The sequence below is a fragment of the Oryzias latipes genome, chromosome 19 (genome assembly GCF_002234675.1).
Source record: "Oryzias latipes chromosome 19, ASM223467v1".
In the NCBI taxonomy this organism is placed as follows: Eukaryota; Metazoa; Chordata; class Actinopteri; order Beloniformes; family Adrianichthyidae; genus Oryzias; species Oryzias latipes.
This window is the reverse complement of record NC_019877.2, coordinates 24,406,121-24,427,327: the sequence shown is the minus strand read 5'-3', so window position 1 is coordinate 24,427,327 and position 21,207 is coordinate 24,406,121. Positions and strand designations below refer to the sequence as shown.

Below are 21,207 nucleotides of genomic sequence, written 5' to 3'. Positions count from 1 at the left end.
TCATTCATTTTTCTGGCACATTTACACGAAGCCCCATGAGAGCTTCATGGGGCTTCGATTCCCATCCCTAGTTTTCTGGCTCCCACAGTCTAAAAACATGCTTCATAGAAGCTGAGCCTCGAACCCGGAACCTCAGCATTCACATGTCACTGATTTTTCCACTGAGCTATCTGTTTCAGTTCTTAGTGTGCCATTAGTTGGATATATTCTTATTACCAATACAAGGTGGATTGAAGGCTTGATTTGCCGACTGCGGAGTTTCAACATGATGAACGGAGCGGAGATGTCGCATCATGGAGGATGTACCATCATTAAATGCAAATTCATGTTTGCAAATCAAACATTGCACCTAAAAAAAAAAAATGGAAAGAATAAAAATGATTCCTTTCAACTGACAGACATACCTATAAAACTGACATAATCAGCAATGGCTACTAATAAAATAACGTTAATAGTGTATTACCTTATTTGGAGAAATCAAGTTGAAATGATCCCAAGCCACAGAACGCTTTTTACCGGGTGCCATGACGTTGATTCTTACGATACACGGGAAACAACAGAACTGGTCGGGAAACGTTGTTTGGGATTCATCTGTATTTATAGACAACAGCGCGCCCTTCTGATCAAACACACCTGAGATCTGAAACCTGGTTCAGGTGAGTGATGCATTTGGCGCGTCATACGTCATCAATCACGTGATCTGCGCTGGTTGACACACGCTTTGAAACATTGTGCCGAAACACTCTGTTTCATGAAGGTGAACCGCGCGCCGAAGCCCCGTGTCAAACGGGCCATCCCTACAGAAAACCCATGTGTGCACGAGGAGAACATGCAAACATCCAAACAAAAAGAAGTCAGCCGGGATTTGAACCAGAGCCTTCTCTCTGTGAGCGCTAACCACTTTATTATTGTGTCGCCCCAAACACCAAGCCCTGTTTGTAAAATGGGTTTAGAACTTCAGTGGTTCTAATTCAGAAAATTCTAACTACATTCTGGGAGACGGGACGAAGAATATCAGCTGTGTTGAAAGTGAGCCCCCGTTTCTGCAAAAAAAAAAGAGCTGAATGGTGACTCCGGTCAGAGCTTTCTGTAGGTTAAAAAAACTGGAAAATTAATATTTTGTAATATGATACTACAAAAATGTGTCAAGATTTACATATACAGTGATCCCTCGCTATAACACGGTTTACTTTTCACGGTTTCGCTACTTCACAGATTTGCATCGTGCATTGTGCTCTGCATTCTGATTGGCTAAAAAGTCACTCCGCTTCTTCTCTACCTGCGCGTCAATAACGTTGCAGTTTAATATGCACACGTACGTAAATCAGCTTCCCAAATTTACATTACGTACTAGCAAATTCTCTTGCAATTTCGAGTTTCTCCCAAACCCATAGAAAAAGAGCGACAACAGAACAGCTGTCAATCACTATGTTCTTCTCCCGAACAAACACAGCTGCACCGCGGGCTTCAAAAGAAGAAAACACTGCAGAGCGGAGTCAGGATGCAGCGGCTCAGTATGACGAACAGTGAAATACACCTGAGTCACTATTTGTCCCACTGTACTTTGTATTTTTCATAATCATTTTATATTTTCTCCCGTTAAACCAATTCTTCGGGTCGCGGTGGGCGGGGCTAATCTCCGCAATTTGAAGCCTTCTGTTCACATTAATGATTAAAATTATTATTTGACAGTACAGTACAGAAGTTACTTGTTGAGAGAACTTTTCTAAAGTACTTTCATTTGTGAAACAAATGCTTGAGCCTGTAAAATGGTTTGTTCTCTCTTTCAATGTATAATAGAGTATTTAATTGTATAATAATTGTTAAAAAAATAGAGGTTTCTACTTCACGGGTTTTGCCTATCACGGGTTCTTTTTGGAACGGAACCCCCGCGAAAAACAAGGGTTTACTGTAATCATAATTTGTATTTATTTTATGTATTTAAAATAATTTTTGGTAAAATTTCTCCCAAGTGGTTTCTCACATTCCAGTACACTAGGTGGCGCTGTGGTGCTGATGAGTCACTTACGGAACCCTACTGTGACGTCACATCCGGTAAGTAGACAAATCCGGGTGGTCCGGAAAAAGCTATACTCGTCGGTCATGGCAGAGTCTGCGGACCCGAACATCCTCCTCTCCTCTTCTTCTCAGCTCCATCTGATGGAAGAGGAGGCGGTAAGTTCTCCGACTTCCGGCCGGCAGTGACCCGAGCCTCGCGGCAGGTTTGAACCCCCGCACTCGCGGTCTCAGTGCAGCCCCCAAAGAATGTAAACACAGGAAGAACAGAGGAGCTGCAGGTGAACTGATGTGCAGTTCTCCTCCACCCCAAAAAACATCATCAATAAAGGCTGGAGCAGCTGCACCTCCTTATTTCAGCTCTACTGTTCCTGACCGGAGAAAGGTAGTTTGCCATCTCTCGGTGGGTGGAGTGTCCTTGCCCCAGGTGGAGGAGTTTAAATACCTTGGGGTCTTGTTCACGAGTGAGGGAAGATCGGAGCGTGAGATTGACAGCTATGGTCATGAGCTATGGGTCATGACCCAAAGAACGAGGTCCCGAATACAAGCGGCTGAAATGAACTTCCTCCGTAGGGTGGCGGGGCGCTCCCTTAGAGATGGGGTGAGAAGCTCGGTCTCCCGCGGGGAGCTCGGAGTAGAACCGCTTCTCCTCCACATCGAAAGGAGCCAGTTGAGGTGGCTCGGGCATCTAGTCCGGATGCCCCCTGGACGCCTCCCTGGAGAGGTGTTCCGGGCATGTCCCACTGGGCGGAGGCCCCGGGGAAGACCCAGGACACGCTGGAGAGACTACGTCTCTCGGCTGGCCTGGGAACGCCTCGGGGTCCCCCCAGAGGAGCTGGAGGAAGTGGCTGGGGCGAGGGAAGTCTGGGCATCTCTGCTCAGTCTGCTGCCCCCGCGACCCGGTCCCGGATAAGCGGAGGAAGATGGATGGATGTTCCTGAAAGATGAACTGAAAGTGAAGAATGTTTGAAATGATCTAATAAAAGACAAACCAGAAATATTAGTGTCTATTTTATCCTTTAAACCTAATAAGCTTCTCTTATATTTTATTCTGCAATATAACTATATGATCTTTTTAAACCTTTGTAGTCTTGAAATGCACTTTATAATCAAATGTGTTTTTTATTGTTAATCTTTGGGTTAGTTTCCTTTATTTTTCTAAGCTACAATAAGTAAGAGAATCAGGGTGTTACTTAACTTCTCTTATTCTGAAATTAGATGATTAAAAAAATCTAATTTCTTAGATAAAAAAGGTTTTCATTTAGAATCTAAAAAATAAAATTAAACATTTTGTTGTTTTTCTTAATGTGATTCAACAAATCTAACATTCAGCTTCAAATCAAACGTCATTTTTAAAATAATGATGTTTTTTTATTCAGCTCAGCATGGATGCCCTTTGCCTTTGGAATTGACATGAATTAAAGATCATTGACAGCTGTAGCTGCTGTTACTGTCTGCAGTTTGGTAAAGTAGTTCAGATACAAGCTCCTAAGGTTCATACATGTCAAAATTCTTTAAGCTTTTGCTGATTTTTCCACAAAAATGATTAAAAAAACATCAAAGAACAGCAATGCAGGCAGTGTTTTTTCAACACAACCCAGCTTTTGACAGTGTGATGACTCAAATGAGAGACCCTGAAGTTCTGCCCCTCCTTCAGAGGAGCCGCTCAGCCAATCAGAATCTGGATTAGACAGATTCACCATAAAGCGACGCATCACCAGTTTGACTCCAGCGCTGCAGCACGTTAAATAAAGAGAGACAAAGAAGAAAAAAGATTACAGCAGTGACAAAAGAAACCAAGAAAGGGTCTAATTGTCTAAAGACGTGCAGCCAGTGCTGAACCTTTTTCTTGGCCGCACGGACCACGGTTTGGGTTGAACCACCAAATGGTTCCTGGGTGTCTGCATCTCACGGCTCCCCCAGGGGAGGGGTCAACTGGGGAGAACACGTGTGTCACACACCTAGGTGCTTGACAGCTTATGGGTCTTTAACTTTAACCTTAACTTTATACCAATTGTTAGGAATCAGGAGCAGACAAAGAAAAAGCAGTTTGCTAAAGAGTGCATTTACTACATAGAAAATGCGCTGGGGCCAGGAGTGGGCAATCCAGGCCTCGAGGGCCGGCGTGTCTGCATGTTTTCCAGATATTCTTGATAAAAGTTAAGTTGCAAGATTTAAAAACTGGTCGATGTGTTCGTTGTGGTTTCAAGACGTTTAAGAGAAGAGACTCATTGTGCGCTGAGAGGCTGTCACTTTAATCCAATGCATCATGGGAGATGTAGTGATGGCAGACGGACTCATTGTTTTGTTCTCTTGTTCCACGGTCTGACACCGGATTCTGTGGAAAGCTACACCGCTAAAGACGAGCTTTAGCTGCTATTTCTGTTGGAGCTGAGAGACTTTATGAGCAGAATCAGAACAAGGAAGTGAAGACTTTAACCACTTCTGATTGGTCAGACTGATGACATGTGATTAAGCCTCCAAGAATGATTGGTGGAGACAGTTAAAGGGGCGGGACTTTTCCAAAAACAGAGCTAAAGCTGTGGCTAAATCGCGGTACCGTCATTCTGATCAAAATGTCTTTAATAGAATCAAATAAACACAAAGAAAAAAGTATTTTATGATCTTTTATATTCCCAACTACTCAGTGTTTTATCAGGGTTTGTTTGGATGAACACAGAGCTGAAATCCTGGAGATGGAAAATGTTTTTAGATCAGTTATGAGGGTGATTTCTCACGGCACACCTGACCATCTCCCACGGCATACTGGTTGAAAAACACTGATTTACAGAATAATTTAGGTAGACCTGTGTTTAAAATCCAACTGTTGCATTGAAATGGAAATGATGTATTAGTTGTGTTTTTGTGTGTGTCATATTGTCATTGCAGTAATGATCACTAATATCACACAGTTTTCCACAGTTTTCCCTTTAAGATCTAATCAAGAGTCTCGTTCTTCTTGTTTCTGTTCAGATTGATGATAAGGAATTCGACATTCCCCAAGTGGACACGCCCCCCACGCTGGAGAGCATCCTGAGTCAGGTGAGGCGCCGCGGTGCTTTTAAATAGTTTGTTTTAGTCTCATGTTTACTTTTCAGACGGTCATCAAACCCAAAATGAGTTTCAGCGTTTGCTCCTCTCAGATGATCTGCTTCTTCTGTCTCTGCTGCAGCATCACCTCACATTTTTGCCCTTTGCTGTCGTGTCTTTGATGTTTTGACTTTTTAAACATACCTTGAACTCTCTGGGTGGTGCTGCCCCTCTTCTCCAGCCCCCTCCTCTCCCCGCTGCACCGCCTTCAGTCGTCCCAATCCAGCGATTGGTTGGTTGCAGGTTGGATGCCCCTCCACTCAAGTTCCCTTATCTCCCTCCAGGTGGAGGAAGGCGAGGAGGCTTTTATTTTGGAGGACACCATGAACACTGACAACATGGACGCCCACTCCTACGACACCTCCTCCCTCGCCAGCTCCGACAGCGGTGACCCAGCCCACCCCAAACGGTACCGCGTGTAGACTCCAAGAACCTGGGGTTCTGCAGGGGCGGTTTGGATCACACCCCCTTAGAAACAGTAGGGGGTCCAGATCATGCCAGTCTTCAGGTGCAGGAGTGTGGACGTCTGTCTGTGCTGGCGTGGAGCACAGTGGGAGGGGCTTATCAACAGATAAAGTGAAAATAATTCATATTCTTGGGACTGAATGGGGATTTTCTGTAGGGGAAGGAAAAGAATCCTGTGAGCTGATTCCCAGACAGGAAGAGGATTAAAGAGCTTTAAAAATGATTAGCAGGTAAGAGTGAAGACAAACACACTGCTGATGGCGTGCTTTGTGTCCGTCCACAGGAGGAAGAGGGCTCAGGACGCCAGGGTGGCGGCCAGCGGCTCCGTCCTCCGCCTCAGCCTCCTGAAGGGCATCTCTGCTCAGATCGTGGCCGCCGCTGTAAGACTGAAGTCTCACACAGCTGAGGAGACTTGAGTCAGTAGAACGAAGGCGTTCAGAAGCTGATGTCTGTTTGTTTCCCCTCAGGACAAAGTGGACGCCGGCCTGCCGACCGCCGTGGTGAGTTTGAGTGGATTTGAGCTTTCTTCATCTCTGCCGTCCTGTCATGCTGAGAGGATAGAAGAGCTCCTGTCACAAACAGTACTTCTTCAGAGATGAACTTGTTTGGTGAAGTTACATCAGGTTTCTTTGCATTTCATTGTGGGACATAAGTATTTGATCCCTCTTTTCTGGTCAGACGGTTCTTGTAGTTGATGAGCAGATTTCTGCACACATCAGGAGGAATTTTGCTCCATTCTTCTTTGCAAATGACTTCTAAACCATCCAGATTTGGTGCCTTGGTCACTCAGGATGTGACGGTACGTGGCTCCGCCCATCCTCCCATCCACATGGTGAAGGAGCACTGAGCAGAAACCCCCCCAGAGCATGATGTTTCCACCTCCATGCTTTACAGTGGAGATGGGCTCATAGGCAGCATTTCTCTTCCTCCAAACACGAGGGGTTGAGTTGATGCCAAAGAGCTCCATGTTGGTCTGATCTGACCACAGCTCCTTCTCTCAGTCTCTCTCTACATCCTGAAGGTGTTCATTGGTAAACTTCCGTCTGCACATGTGTCTTCTTCAGCAGGGAGACTATGCAAGACGTGAAACCGATGCAGCATAAAGTATTCCCAATGGTTTCTTGGTGACTGTGATTCCAGCTGCTTTGAGGTCATCCACTAACTCCTGCTGTGTTGTTTTAGACTGATTTCTCTCTGTTCTCGTGATCATGGAAACTACAAACCTAAAATGGTAACCTAAGGAAAAATAATGTATATTTGTAGAAGCTGCTATTATAGTTTTTTCCATTTCTCTTCCTCTTTCCTGTTTGAATTCAGAGGTTTTGCTTTGCCCCGCCCCCTAATTTTATGTGGAGGCGGGGCTTTGAGCCCATTGGCTACCAGGACATGATTGACATGAGGTGATGGAGGTCATGGTCATTTCAGCTCCAAGACGCCGTTTGTTGTTGGCGTTGCCGTGTCGCTCTTCCTCTGATGAAGCAGGCACTGGGAGAACATCATCTCTACTTTCCACAGTTTTTTAATGTTTTCTTCATATTCAAAGTCTGGTTTTTCATTCATTTAAGCTGATCTTGGCTGGAGCCCATTAATAAAAGTGTTTTCTAGCATTTTGTTGTGAAGTGTCTCACCCAGACTCTTGTGTTGTTGTGTGCAGACCATGAACAGTGTGATTGCTGTGGGGACCTCTCATGGACTGGCTTTTGTCTTCGGTGAGTCCCTGTAGATCTTCAGTTCGGTGTCTCTCATCCTTCTCTCTACTTTTGCTCTCATCTTCAGACATCAAGTGTCGTGGAAGTGAAAATCTGAAACCTGATCCACTACAGAACAGTTTGGAAATGAAACGACAGCCAAAAACCCCCCATGATTGAGGGGCTTCCTCTGATTGTGTTGGATCATTTCTTTAGTAATAAGAGTAACTTTGAGGACTGAAAGTAGATGATAGATTGCTGTCCTGTCCAGCAGCTGAGCAAACAGATTTTACTGTTACAATAGGGGCTTATGAGTCTTTGAACACAGGAGGTGTATATCTGTATAAACCCCTTTTGTATTTGTGGCTAAAGTTTTCATTTTCTATGACATTCAGTGACATTTTCCAGCATCCGAGGTTTCATCCGTGCTTTCTTCCAGATACCAGCCAGGCTCTGCGGCTGTGTCTGGGCTCCAAGGCCACCGGAGCAGAGTTTGGAGCCGTCTCTGCTCTCAGCATCAACCACAACTGCTCCCGACTCCTCTGTGGGTTTGCCAAAGGACAGGTGAGCCATGTGTGAGGCCAACGTAAGCTACAGGTCATGGGACGCCCAGAAAGAGAAACGCTTCATCCGTTTGGCTCTGCTCCTGTGAACTCAGCACATCTTGGATCTTGGATCTTGAAGTGTTTCTTCTCACTGACGCTGTCTTAGTGATTCAGTGATTATAGATTTTTCTGCCAAAAATGTCAGTTTTCTGACATAATCAGCAGCTTCTCATAGTCAGAGGGAATGAAATATGGAGGAGAGTGACACGCATTTAAACTTCCAGCTTCAGTTAACCTAACCGTTGGAGCCCAACAGTCTGGCTTTGAAAACGCCAAATCTTTAATTTGGTATTATTTTGAACACCACTTTGAGCAGAGATGGTGGTCTGTCGTCTTCTCTCTGCTAACGCTGAGGTCTTTGAACGTCCTCATGTGATCCATCAGCACTTTTATACAGAAACTCTGCACATTTTCTTCACTTTGATGATGCTAAGCTGTGACTTGTCAGACTTTTCTTGTTTGCCTAGATTACCATGTGGGACCTGGCCAATGGGAAGCTTCTGAGGACCATCACTGATGCTCATCCTCCAGGAACGGCCATACTTCACATTAAGGTGAGTCTTCTCAAGAAGTTTTGGAAAATGGCGTTTGTTTGTTTGTTTGTTTGTTTGTTTGCATCTGAGGTGTGTCCTAAGTGTCTTTTAGGAAAGGACGGATCTTTACTGTGTGGAATGACCTAAAATATCAGTTTCCCTTTCAAAGAACATCAAATTCAGCAAATTAAAGACAGCAGGAGCTTCTCCTGTGGCAACAGAAACACTGGATGTGATTCTTCCACCCACAATGCTTTGCTGCTGCAGTTTTACTGATAAACCCAGAAGCTTCAAAGGCACATCAACCATCTATAATGCTATACATTTACAAACGTCCTGATCTATGGATGAACAGCTGTTTACAATGACATGGGAATGACAACCCCCCCCCCCCCCCCCCCCCCCCCCATAGTATCGTTTTCCTTCAAAAGTCTGTGAATGATTCCAAATGTAAAGTCTGGGGTTTAAAACAAACAACTGTTAGGAAACATAATTATGACAGCTCTTTGTCAACAGTAGAGCTTCGCCCGGTTGTTCACACTTTGCTCACATTGTTTTAAGCTTAGTGGATTTATGCATTTTTATTTATTCTCTACATGTTTGATGTTTTGTCATTAAACATAAAAACAGTTTGATCTCAACTTTAATGATACTTTGCACCAAAAAAAAAAGAGACCAAATGTTGTTCAGAGAATTGAGTGAATTAAGTTTTCTGGACAGTTTCAGGTTGATCTTTGGAATTATTATGTAATATAATCAAAAATGTATCTGTCAAAAATAAAGTTGTACTAAAAAGATGGATTGGCATAAAAACAGTTTTAAAGATAGATTAATGGAGCAAACTAAAGTAGAAAAAAAGGTTAAAAAGGTGCCAGACTACTAAGGGTTACTTTGCAAATGTACAATTAAAAGTAGCCCTTGTGGGGTCCAGATGACCCCACTCCTAACGTGGGAGTGGGGTCATCTAGACCCACTAGACAGTGCTCTGAACCTTTTTTCTTCAATGATTTGTGATCTTCACTGGTGTCCATGGATTACATGAAATCTTTCCACCTTTATCCACCTTTGTCATGGTAGGGGGAACACCTCAATGGAAGGGGGGGGGGGGGGTCATCTGGACCCCACAAGATAGCACAAGGGTTAGGAAAATACATCAGCTAAAGGTCAGATGTTTAATCGTTGTGTCCGTAGTTCACAGATGACCCGACTCTGGCCGTCTGCAACGACAGTGGAGGATCTGTGTTTGAACTGGCCTTCAGGTTAGCTTTCCAACCACATTTCCTTGTTCATAAACAGCCTTTTTCCCTCCGTCATCCACCTGAAGCGCTGCCTTAAACATCCTCCCCTATGGGCACGTCGTCTGTCCTGCAGCCCTTACTTCCCCATCTGTTGCTGTGGTTCAGCTTCCCACGGTCTGCTTGTTTGTCACGGTTTCAGGCGTCTGATGGGGATGCGCTCGTGCGACTCCAGATGCCTCTTCAGTGGCTCTAAAGGAGAGGTGTGCTGCATTGAACCTCTGCGCTCTCCTCCAGATTACAGGGAACATCCCATCACACAGTACTCTCTGCTGGCGATGGCCTCGCTCACCAAGGTACCAAGGACACCTAATGCCTTAGTCACCACCGACATTCCTGGTGGATATGGGCGAAAAATGTACAAAATATCAAGATCGATGAGGCTGTAGAGCGATAAAGGTTCATACCCATTTTTTCCTATGGGCATGAATCAAGTCTCAGTGATCACCTGAAAGACACGTGAGGGTTGGGGTGGGTCGTACGGATTTTACATTATTATATTAAATCCAAGGGTTCACATATTTTTTCCATCCTGCACTTTGAATGTTTACACATTTTCTTTAATAATATATATAAATAATATATATATAAATAATATTTCATGTTTATCTGGTGGTGTGACTTAAGATGAAGAGATCAGAACATATTTTATAACAATTTCATGCAGAAATCCAAGTAGAACCAAAGGGTTCAACCACCTCTGTGTGTGTGTGTGTGTGTGTGTGTGTGTGTGTGTGTGTGTGTGTGTGTGTCCAAAGTAAGGATACAGAGTTAAGCAACAGTTCAGTCTCTAAAACCTTCCTCCTTTGTGTTACACTCGTCACTTTGAGACTTGACAGTTTTGCTGCTTGACTCTTTCACCCAGATTCTGGTGATTGGACTGAAGCCCACACTCAACGTTTGGATGACTTTTCCTTACAGCAAGGTAGTCTTTGGCTTTCTTTTCCTCTTTTTGTTTTATTACAAAGAAAGTTACTGATTCTTGCTCATATATTTCTGTATTTATTTTAGGACTGGGTTTAAAAAAATACAGATAAAAAATCAATGTTTACTTAGAAAAAGATAAAATCTATTCATCAATTATTCCTTCAGAGTTCTTGTACTTCACTCACTTTCAGTGAGTTTTTAATGGAGGACTTTATAAATTCATCAAAGTATTTTCCATATTATTTTTCTTTTTTTGGAGGTTACCATAGTTACTAGTTAGGTGCTATTCATAACCAAATCAAAACGAGCTGATCAGAACTGAAAGCTTGATCCTTAAAGGAAGGAATGTTAGCTCTGTAGCTTCAGAAATGGCAGCGTCACACAGCCATACGTTAACATATGTGGAAAAAGTGGGAGAGGTGTTGGTCTTTACGTGACATTTTCACACATGTAACCAGAATGAACCACATTAAAACCACAGAAGAAGTACAAATAAACCACGCAGAGAACACCTGAATCTGGGGGCTTCATTGTATTTCTTCATTTTGACATTCAGAGCACTCGGCAGAAATCTCATTCAGCACCATGGTCAGCTCCCGCCGCGGGCCCTCGCAATGCTTGGTTTTAATTGTTTATTGTTCTCTATCTGTAAGGCGACCTTGGGTGTCTAGAAATGCGCCATATAAATAAAATTAATTATTATTATTATTAATTCAACAGTTGGATTTCCCCGATCCCCACCAGTTCTAACTCAATGCTTATAGGTGGCAGCCAAGGCAGCCCGCCGGGGTCCTCTGTCTCAGCAGGGGGAGATCCATGAGGAGGACCCGGGGCGTCCAGACACTGCCCCGCGAAACCTGAGAGACCTCTACTCGGTATAGACCTCTGCAGGGGTGAACACAATACGCCAATTGTGCATGAACCGTGTGTAATTATTGCACCGTTTATATGCAATTAGTGATTCATGCATCAATTACGTAATTTTAATGTGACATGTGCCGTATACAGAAAATAAAAGTTATACATCGATGGTACGTGCTTTAAATCTCTGTTAGACAACATTTGCATATGCGTCTTGCATAAATCACACACAATTGAGTATGATTCATGTAATATTTGCACATGAACTATTTATAAAATACTCAAACTGCGTAATTCTCAACCGACAAAAAGCTTTGAACAGCTGAAAACCAAATTCACGTCAAGACCTGGCGGCCAAAACCCTAGATGGACAAACGACGAATGCAAGAAACCCAAATGAATGACGAATATCACGCATGTATCAGGAACGACTGAAACTTCATACGTGGAGAATGCCCCAGTGTACGGAGTGGCTGTGTGACACGGCCTTTGACCTAACGATGGTCGGTTCTTGCCAGTACAAGAGAGATTTGATAGAATTTACCTATGAAACAGTGTTACGGCAGTTCAAGATGGGTTTACTAACGGAAGGTTTGTTAATCAGTCCGTTTTCATGGTTAAAGGGACAATTTAATATAAAGACATTTTAAAGTTTATGTTAACGTAACCAAGCAGAGAGGTTTGTTTGAGAGACAGAGGTAAAGAAGACGCTAGCCTTTTATCTAACGTAAAAGACTGGAAGAGCTCAACATGTAAGCATTTGATAGAGCGCAGGGATCTGGTTTAGAGCTAGAAATAAAAGGGGGACAAGAACAGTACCCTGTGGATCACCAGTGGCTGCCAGAATCCTGCTCCTGCCAACATATTCACACCAAGGAGGTTGTTCTTTGTCCAGAAATGTGACATTTGGTGAATTTCTTTATTTTTTACTGGTACATAGAAAGTGATGTTTTTTACAGGAGTATAAGCACTGAAGGTACAACAACCAAGCTTTGTGAAAGAGTCTGTTGTCTTGTGGCTAAAATGCCTTTGATTAGCAAATTGTGTTGCTTTTTAAAGGAAGCTATTGAATCAAGAGCAGATTCCGTTCAGCCTAAATGTGTAGAAATGTCCTTTTTAGCTTCAACCTGACACTGACTTAATGTGCGATGTTATCAGGTTTTCAGTTTGACCCTTAAAATGTTTCTTCTTTAACTGAGGATGGATCTTTTCTGAGCAGAAAGTTCCTACTCGATACCCTGGTCGGTGTGCTTTACCGTCTGCACATGGCAGCCGTTTCAGTCTCACCCTTGTTGTCTCGTGTCCTCAGTCGGATCCATCCAGTGTTCCCCAGCTGGCCTGGCACTTTGTTTCCGTCCAGAAGATGGTCAACCCGATCCTGGCTTTCTGTAAAGGAGACACCGTCCATTTCCTCCTGGTACTCCACTCATCTCAAATCATCTAAAAAACGTTTGACCAACTACAGGAGCTTTATTGTTTATGATTTTCCTCTCTAAAAGCTACAGATGCATCTCCGCTAATAAGATGATACCACAAAATGTTCTTTACTGTACTCAAAGGAAGCTTTTTCTTTTCTCTCAGGTAAAGAAGGAAGAGATGGGCACCATCCATGTAATAAAACAGCGACAGCTGCACCTGAGTTGTGATATCATAAGCCTAAATGTGAGTAACCGTTAAAGGTCAGTTCAACAAATGTAGCATCAGCTTCTTATTAGCTGTCTTCACAGTTATTCAGCTAATGCTAGAGCTAAATACATTTTCGTTGGAGACAATTGTTAGCATTTTTACAGTTTTGAAGCAAATTCCTGCTTTCCTTCAGTCTGTTTTTGGCCCTTAGTGCTGTCCCCTACGTAGCCACCAGGGGTCCGGGTCTCCCTGAGCCCGGATCAAAGGCAGGGGTGTGTCTGGAGGGGCATCTGGCGAAAAAATCTGCCTAACCACATGTGTGAATCAGTGAGAGCTGATTTTGTCCTCTGAAGGGATCAACAATATTAGCGTTCTTCATAATTATTCAGATAAAGCTAGTGCATAATCATTTTTTACAGCTAATCAAGGATTTGGTGCCTTATTTTGGCATTTCTGCAGTTTTCTAAACTCACTCCTGTAATTTGTTCAGCTACTTTAGCATTTGCCCTTTATATCAGCTTAGTTTAGGTAATGTTAGTGTTCAATTAATTTTTTTAGCTAATTATCTCCTTCATTAGCATTTTTTAGAACGCTTTACTTTACTTATTTCTAGAAGTTTAGCATGTAGCCCAAAAACTGGCTTAGTTCACAATTCTTCAGCCAAATCTCTCATTCCGTTAGTTTTTGTTGATCTTATGAAGCCTTTAGGTCCGTTAACTGCATTTAAATCGTTTTTCAAGCTCATTTCTGCTTCTCTGCAGTTTGTTTAGCTAGTTTATTTTAGTTACGGCTGTAAGACGCTCTTCTAGCACTTGTTGAACTGTAGTTTTCTTTTTGTTTGAGAATTATTCAGGTGAGGCGTTCTGGGTGTCCTGTTTTATCACTGGCCTTGTGTGTCTGCAGTGGATCAACAGTCGCACGCTGGTTCTGGTGGACAGCCAGGAGAAGCTCCATGTTGTAGACAGACCCACCCAGGAGGTCCTGGAGACCCTGGACCTGGAGCAGGTGCAGCTGGTCTACAACAGCCGGCATTTCAAGTCGTTGGCCACCGGAGGGAATGTCTCCCAAGCTCTGGTGAGGCAAAAACTCAAGTGTCCTGATGCGATATCAATGTTGGAAATGTGACAGACGTGGGGGAATCTACATACCCATAATGCTTTTCACTGAAGCTCTCTGGGTCTGTGTCTCAGGCTCTGGTGGGGGAGAAGGCCTGCTACCAGTCTGTTTCAAGCTATGCAGGGCAGATCCTGTGTTTGGGCACCAAGGTGAGGTTTCATTTGTTTAGACCTGTTGCTGCATCACACTGAAACCATTTGGAACAGAAATCCTTTTTCTTGAATTGAGTTTCTTTAGAGAAGAAGGTGAACCAAAGGGACGACCACAGCTTTTTGTACCAAATTCAAAACAGATGGTTCTAAGAAAAAAATAATGGACATGATAATCTACACGATGCATGATTTGACTGTTCTGCTCTTGTTCTGCTTTGCAGTCTGCTCACATCATGGCTCTGAGGAACTGGAACGAGGTATGAAGGAAACGCGACTGACAGACGCTGACATCACACAATCGCTGTCACTTGTGGTTCCACTCATCATTAGAGGGTTCCTAACGAGCTGATGCTTCTCCTTTTCCAGTGCATCGACCTCATGTTGAAGCAGGAGCATTTTGTGGAGGCGCTGAGTCTGGCGTGGTCATTCCACGAAGGCACCGCTAAGGCCATGGTCGGTGGGTCGACGGCTCCTGCAGCAGACCCCCCTTTAGATAATAAAAGAAAAACAGGAGTCAAGTAAAGTCTGTTGAGAGTTTAGATGAATCTCAACATCAGGTCCTTTAATTACAACACATTCAGTTTAGTTTCATTCATTTTTTTAACTAACTGACTTTTGAAACTCACTCATGATTAAAATGACGGTACTATACTTTCTATATACTATACTATACCTTATATGAACAGTACTGTAGTGGACATTAAAATACTGCCCCCAGAAGAGGTTATTTCTTAGTATCAGGATAAAGTCATAGGTGTGCATTTAAAGTACATCATGTGACCACAGAGAATTCCTGGTGAGCTTCTAGGTGGGGTGTTTGGCAGGACGACATCATGATTGTGACGTTTCTTTCTTCAAGGCCTGCATGGAGATGCAGCCAAGCGGAAGGCCGTGGTCAGCGACAAAGTAAGAGGGCGGAAGTGTGTCAGGCTTCTGTGAATGAAGATGTCTGGAAGCTGAAAGTCCTTTGCCTTGTTCTGCACAGATGGTGGAGCTGCTGCTTCAGTTTGCAGAGCATGCCCTGAAAAAGCACCCAGAACAAGGAAAGAGCCAAACCGGCGAGCAGAACTTCCAGGTACTTCAAGCAGAATTCAGAAATACAAGCTGATGAGCCACTAGGGTTGGATCTGTGGAAACAAATGCCTTCCAGATTATGGGGATTAGACCTGAGCATCACTGGCAAACTCATAAAAGGATTGGAATCTCGTTTCAAATTTCCATTTCCAGACCAGTGTTTTCTCGGAAAGTGACGCTGATCAACCTGAACTGAAGGAATTTTTGGACTTAACTCGCTCTGTTATTATTGAATAAGCTGACAGGTAAATAGATTGGATCTGCTCTCAGACTGAGCATTCTAATAGTCTAATAATACTCAGGATTACAGCTCCTCTCAGTGGCTGGTTTAAGAATTAAGCTTTGAAAAGTCTTAAAGTGAACTTTCTGTGTTTTTTCAGGAGGTTGTTCCAGTGCTGCTGGAGTACTCTCTGCTGCTGCGCAGGCTGTGAGTACACAAGTGTACTGCAATCTGTTAGTGCTATTGGGTTGAGGGTTCAAACCTGGTAGAGTCTTCTGTGGTTTTTCCACTGACTGTATAGGAGAACTGGACTGAGTGACCCCCCTCCTCCCAGCTGGCTCCATAAGTCAAAATAATCAGCTATCCCTCTTTCATTCTGTTTGTCAGAATACCCGTTCTTGCTCTGATACCTTTTGTTTAACACGTTCTTGATAATCCTCTGTTTTCACATTTTTCTGTAGTTCTAAAGTTATTCAAGTTACAAACGGACCAATCAGATGCCTCGATAAAAGCCTTCTAGCCCCCACATCCAATGTTCTTTACGTTTGATTGACAGATGTGTGTAGCCCGCTTTCAGGTGTCGGGGTGTGGGCTTCAAACTCCTGATTGGTGAGAGCGGTTGCCATAGAAACGGTGACTCAGACCGACTCCGACTCATCACTGCTTGCTGATGTCGGCTGGTTCCAGCGTGGCAGCGTCCCTATTGCAAAGTGAAACAAAAACAGGCGACTGAATGGACTTCCTTTGGTTGGAGCTGGAAGTAAACCGTTAACGTCACAGCGGCTCGGTCCAGTTCTCCTCTACAGTCACGGCTTTGTCCTGACCCTGGACAGAAGGTGTTTTCCGTGAAGCCTCACTCCAGGATGAAGGGGTGATGAAGCTTCGGTATCATCATCTTCAGGTGTTTGTGTGCAGGGACCTGCTGTTTGACGAGCTGTACCCACGCGTGGCAGCGAGCTCGCTGGCTAAAGCCGTCTTTCTAGAGTCGCTGGAGTCCTACATCGTCAGTTCCCGCCTCGATCACCTCCCCACTCCCGTCATAAAGGACCTCCTCTCCCATTACCATAACAACGGGATGATGGACAGCCTGGAGAGATGCATCGTCCACCTGGATGTGACCAGCCTGGACATTCAGCAGGTGTGTGAACGCATCAGTGCACTTCATGCCTGTTGGTAACCGTTTCTGCAAAGATGCATTATGACTGAAGGAGCTTGTCACAAAACGGCAGAAGAAAGCAGAAAGAATACATGTGCAAACTAAACTCAACCAGCAGAGAAAGACCTTTAATGAAATGCTCTATATAAAAATTATTAAAACATCCTAAAGTTAGCCAAGTCTAGGGCTCTGGATTTTGGAATTGTAGATTCGGACAGCACTAGAACATGGAGAATGCTCCATATAGTGCACTATGTAGGGTTAGGGTGGGAAGTCAGACATAGCCAATATTATAATGTAGTCAATATTGCAGCGGAGACTCGTCCTGGAAGGGGCGGTTCTTCACTTTGTGATGTCACAATGTGAGGAACCGCTCGTTTTTGTGGACTGGGAGGGGCTGGATCGCAGGGTTTACTCAGAAATGCGTGAATGTGAGAAATAATCATTATTATAAAAGTTGATTTTACGTGATGTAGGCGCTTCTAAATAATGCCATGAATTATTGGGCAAAAAGAATCAGTCATCCCTTTAAACAAAATCTTTATTCAATATTCATTCAACTGCCTTTTTTAAAGAAATCTACAAAAAGGTTTGAAAAGCAGAGTTGGAGTGAGATGATTAAAGTTTTTCCTGTTGAAAAGCAAATAATTTGAAATCCGTTTAAAGTTCTATTTCAACTCAGTTTTAATGAACATAGGATGACTGATGTCTAAGAGTGACTGAAGATATTATGGGCCATGAATAAAATGTTTAAGGAAGAAACATTGAATATTAATGAATATTTAAAATCAGATATAAATATCCAAATTTTAGCCATGGGGTAATTTCCATCTGCAGTCTCCTGGCAGGTTGATGGTATTAAAGAAATAAAACAGATTTTGAGAAGAAGAAGAAACTACTCAGAAGAACATAACCAGCGGTAACGACCAATAGAAACACAGGATGACACTAAACCAATTATTTTAAAATCTGTGTTTAGTAATAAAATCTATACAACAATCAGGAAGGATGATGCTCTGCAAGAACGTTGTTCTTTCACACGAGGAATTCTTCTGCCCAAGCAGAAGCAGAACTCACTTTGGACGTCTGAGTTCTCATGTTTTTGACCAACGGTTTGTCTTTGTTGATGCATCTGGAACCAGCTGTGGCAATCAAAGATCTAGTTTTGCCCTCTCAGCTCGACGTGACAGAACAAACGTCTTTCTGCTCCTAGATTAGGATTCAGTTCTTCATTTTTGTATAAATCTGCACATATAAACTTTGACCTCCATGGGTCTGAACTTGTCTGGTTCTTCCATTTGTCGGTGGTGGAGGCCGTTGCAGCTTTAAATAATGAGGCGGCTTTTGCTGACTTGCATTTACCAGTTCCTCCCCTCTGAAAGGATGATAAAGCTGCATCTTGATGGTGAGTCCTGATGTTCCTCTGGGAAGTCTTAAAGCAGCTTCTGTCAGGTGAAGAGGCTGAGGATCAGACCTGGAGCCCTGGGGAGGAGGAGGAGGAGGAGTGTGTGGATGTCTAACCAAAGATCCTGTGTGTCTTTGTGAAGGTGGTCCAAGTCTGCTGGACGAACCGTCTCTACGATGCCGTGATCTACATCTACAACCGTGGAATGAACGACTTCATCACTCCAATGGAGGTGAGCCTCACATCCACCTGGAGCTCAGGTGTTCCCAAAAGATTAACCCCAGTGCGGTCGTCATGACAACATCTTAACATCAAAAAAGAAAAAGAACGTTTTTTTATTTTTTACCCATCTGCAGACTTTATCTAGAGTGAATGGAGAGGGGCTTGACTGTGTTGCCCCCTAGTGGTCATGAGAAGAAGTGAAGTCTCATCTGCTTTTTCTGCTTTTTAGAAACTTTTTACAGCTATTGGTCCTGCAGTGAAGGGAGGGAGGAGCCTGACAGGTGAAGCTGGACCCCCCCCCCCCCACACACACACACACACACCCACACACACTGCGTTTACATGGATTTTTATCCGTTATTTTTTAAATATTTATTGACAATTCTCCATCTTTTCCTTTCCTTCAGATGAAGACGTGGTGATGGGGAACAAGCTGCTCGTCTACATCAGGTGAGTTTCATTACTTCTGTCAGGATTATCGGTTTTAAATGCAGTTATGTTTGTCTGCTGAGGCATTAAAGGGTGTGTGTGTGTGTGTGTGTGTGTGTGTGTGTAGCTGCTGTCTTGCAGGAAGAGCATATCCACTTGGAGACATTCCTGCTGACCTCGTGGTTCAGGTCAAAAACCAGGTGTGTGGAAGCTTTGATGACTCTGAAACAGGATGTTGTCAACCGTCAGGTGGTGCTGATGTCACAGGTCGGAGGCCACAAAGACGATGGTCATTTCCAAAGACTGCAGTTTGATATGATAGAAAAATATTCCTAAAATATAGCGTCATGTTTGTTCAGACTCTGGAGAGTCTCTGTCCGTGTTATTTGCTGAAACTTCAGGATTTGTTTATGGCTTTTCCACTGAAATCCTTTCAGGTTTTTTTATTTTAGCCATTTATTGGTCTCGTCTCAAAGATTCAGAGACCGTTTGCTAGAATTTTATTTGAAATGAGCTCATTTAGTTAAAAACTTTTTGGGTTAAATAAAACTCATGGGGTTTAAAAGTGTTAAATTCTAGACATGAAACTAAACAGCAGAATTGCAGCTGAGGGAGATTTTTTCTGCAGCTAAAGCTCAGATCTTCCTTTACTATCCAGGCTTTTCTTCTTTTTTTGGGTTTCAGGTGTTTGATTTTCTGATCCGCCTTCATTCTAATGACTCGTCGGAGGAGGAGGACGTTTTCCCTTTTATCCGGACGCTCCTCCACTTTGACACTCGGGAATTTCTCAACGTACTTTCCATGGTGGGTTTGTTGTGATGTTTCGTTGTGCGTAGAACAACACAAAGATCCTCACACACCTAACTAACTGAGTGACAGAAATGCTCACAAGTCTCTCTTTGCAAGTCCAAGTCAAGTTTAGCAGTTAAAACGTTTCGTTACTCGACATAAACTGTCATTTAACTACTTCTGAGCAGCCTGTGGAGACACAGCATTGGGCAGTTTGTGTTTCTGAATCATTAATGTACATTTATCGCACAGAAGGCTTTTATTTTTAGGCCCAACAGATATCGTCTGGAGCCAAAATAAATGCAAAACAAGTGATTTTGGTTCACAAGTCCTAAATCTAGATCAGGGGTCGCCAACCTGCAGCTCTTCACTCTCACTGTGGCGGCTCCCTTTGGCCACGAAAACGTTTTTGTTTTTTACTTGAACACAGATATAGGAAGGACTTAAATAGGCCTACAGTTTACAGTTAATTTATTTCAAAATACGCCTACAAATGCACTTCTGTTCTTATAAGGGGTAAAGTAAAAAAGAGGAAAGCTTTTAAAAAATGGCTCTTTAGACAAAGGTTGCAGAGCTCTGATCTAAAGTCTTACGGCTCTTGATGGAACATTTAAGACATTTCTGGATCCACATGTGTCCTATTTCACACACCACCACCACCATATGATGAGGTGTTAAACATTCAGAGACCCCCAAACATTGCAGATTTTGTATTTTTTCCCTTTTTTATTTAAATCTGAAAGGCTCTTCTGTTTCGTTGTTTTGTTTTCTTTTTCTTCACTGCAGACATTTGAAGACTTCAAGAATGACAAACAGGCTCTGGAGTACCAGCAGAGGATAGTAGACATCTTACTGCAGGTATAGTGAATGATCAAAGCTTTTCAAGGAGTCATTTATCGCCCTCGGTTATTTCAATAAACACCATTCATACTTTATTGGTATCAATATCAGCATAAATGAACCGTTTTTTTCATCTGGGTGTTTAAAGATAGTCAAGAGGGGAAAAAATCAGCTACAAAACAAGTTCTGCAGAAACCTTTGGGGTATAAAAGATCAAATTCAATCTGTGGTCAACAATTGATGCTTTGGAGACTAAAAAGTTGATGCCTTCAAGATCAACACGCAGGAAAGATGCAAACACAGATGGGAAAAGCACATTTTTTCAGTTATGAAGAGATTACATCAGAAACCAAAGAGATTAGTTGTGGTGTCCCACAAGGATCAATTCTGGGCCCGCTGCTATTCAATATTTACATAAATGATATATTCAATGTTTCAAAGCTTATGAAACTCATATTATTTGCTGATGACACAAATATATTCTATTCTACAGACAATCAAAGGGAACTTATAAAGGTGGTGAACACAGAGTTAAATAATATAAAACTATGGATGGATTACAACAAATTGTCTTTGAACCTAAATAAAACCAAAGTGATGTTTTTTGGAAACTACAACACAAATAAAGAGCTCTCAATTGTAATAAATAATGTCTTAATTGAAAGTGTTACAGAAATCAAATTCTTAGGGGTTTTTAT

The 21,207-nt window shown here is 42.9% G+C and overlaps 1 protein-coding gene across 2 annotated transcripts in view; it reads left to right on the top strand.

The window, feature by feature from the left end:
* The first annotated feature begins 2,047 nt into the window (after positions 1-2,047).
* The window catches only part of vps8 (VPS8, CORVET complex subunit), a 35,420-nt gene continuing 16,260 nt past the window's right edge, over positions 2,048-21,207 (top strand). The window contains exons 1-27 of one of the 2 annotated variants that reach the window (XM_023949464.1): positions 2,048-2,175; positions 4,990-5,058; positions 5,391-5,515; positions 5,855-5,951; positions 6,039-6,071; positions 7,226-7,280; positions 7,699-7,823; positions 8,332-8,418; positions 9,589-9,656; positions 9,835-9,988; positions 10,558-10,617; positions 12,790-12,897; positions 13,062-13,142; positions 14,010-14,180; positions 14,297-14,371; positions 14,596-14,631; positions 14,741-14,831; positions 15,234-15,280; positions 15,360-15,449; positions 15,829-15,875; positions 16,584-16,806; positions 18,372-18,461; positions 18,681-18,732; positions 18,859-18,901; positions 19,008-19,080; positions 19,565-19,684; positions 20,456-20,527. In XM_023949464.1, the coding sequence (XP_023805232.1) occupies positions 2,104-2,175; positions 4,990-5,058; positions 5,391-5,515; positions 5,855-5,951; positions 6,039-6,071; positions 7,226-7,280; positions 7,699-7,823; positions 8,332-8,418; positions 9,589-9,656; positions 9,835-9,988; positions 10,558-10,617; positions 12,790-12,897; positions 13,062-13,142; positions 14,010-14,180; positions 14,297-14,371; positions 14,596-14,631; positions 14,741-14,831; positions 15,234-15,280; positions 15,360-15,449; positions 15,829-15,875; positions 16,584-16,806; positions 18,372-18,461; positions 18,681-18,732; positions 18,859-18,901; positions 19,008-19,080; positions 19,565-19,684; positions 20,456-20,527 (2,364 nt within the window). In that variant the 5' untranslated portion in view covers positions 2,048-2,103. The remainder of the gene's footprint in view (positions 2,176-4,989; positions 5,059-5,390; positions 5,516-5,854; positions 5,952-6,038; positions 6,072-7,225; positions 7,281-7,698; positions 7,824-8,331; positions 8,419-9,588; positions 9,657-9,834; positions 9,989-10,557; positions 10,618-12,789; positions 12,898-13,061; positions 13,143-14,009; positions 14,181-14,296; positions 14,372-14,595; positions 14,632-14,740; positions 14,832-15,233; positions 15,281-15,359; positions 15,450-15,828; positions 15,876-16,583; positions 16,807-18,371; positions 18,462-18,680; positions 18,733-18,858; positions 18,902-19,007; positions 19,081-19,564; positions 19,685-20,455; positions 20,528-21,207) is intronic. The other variant, XR_002872108.1, reaches the window with a different exon arrangement.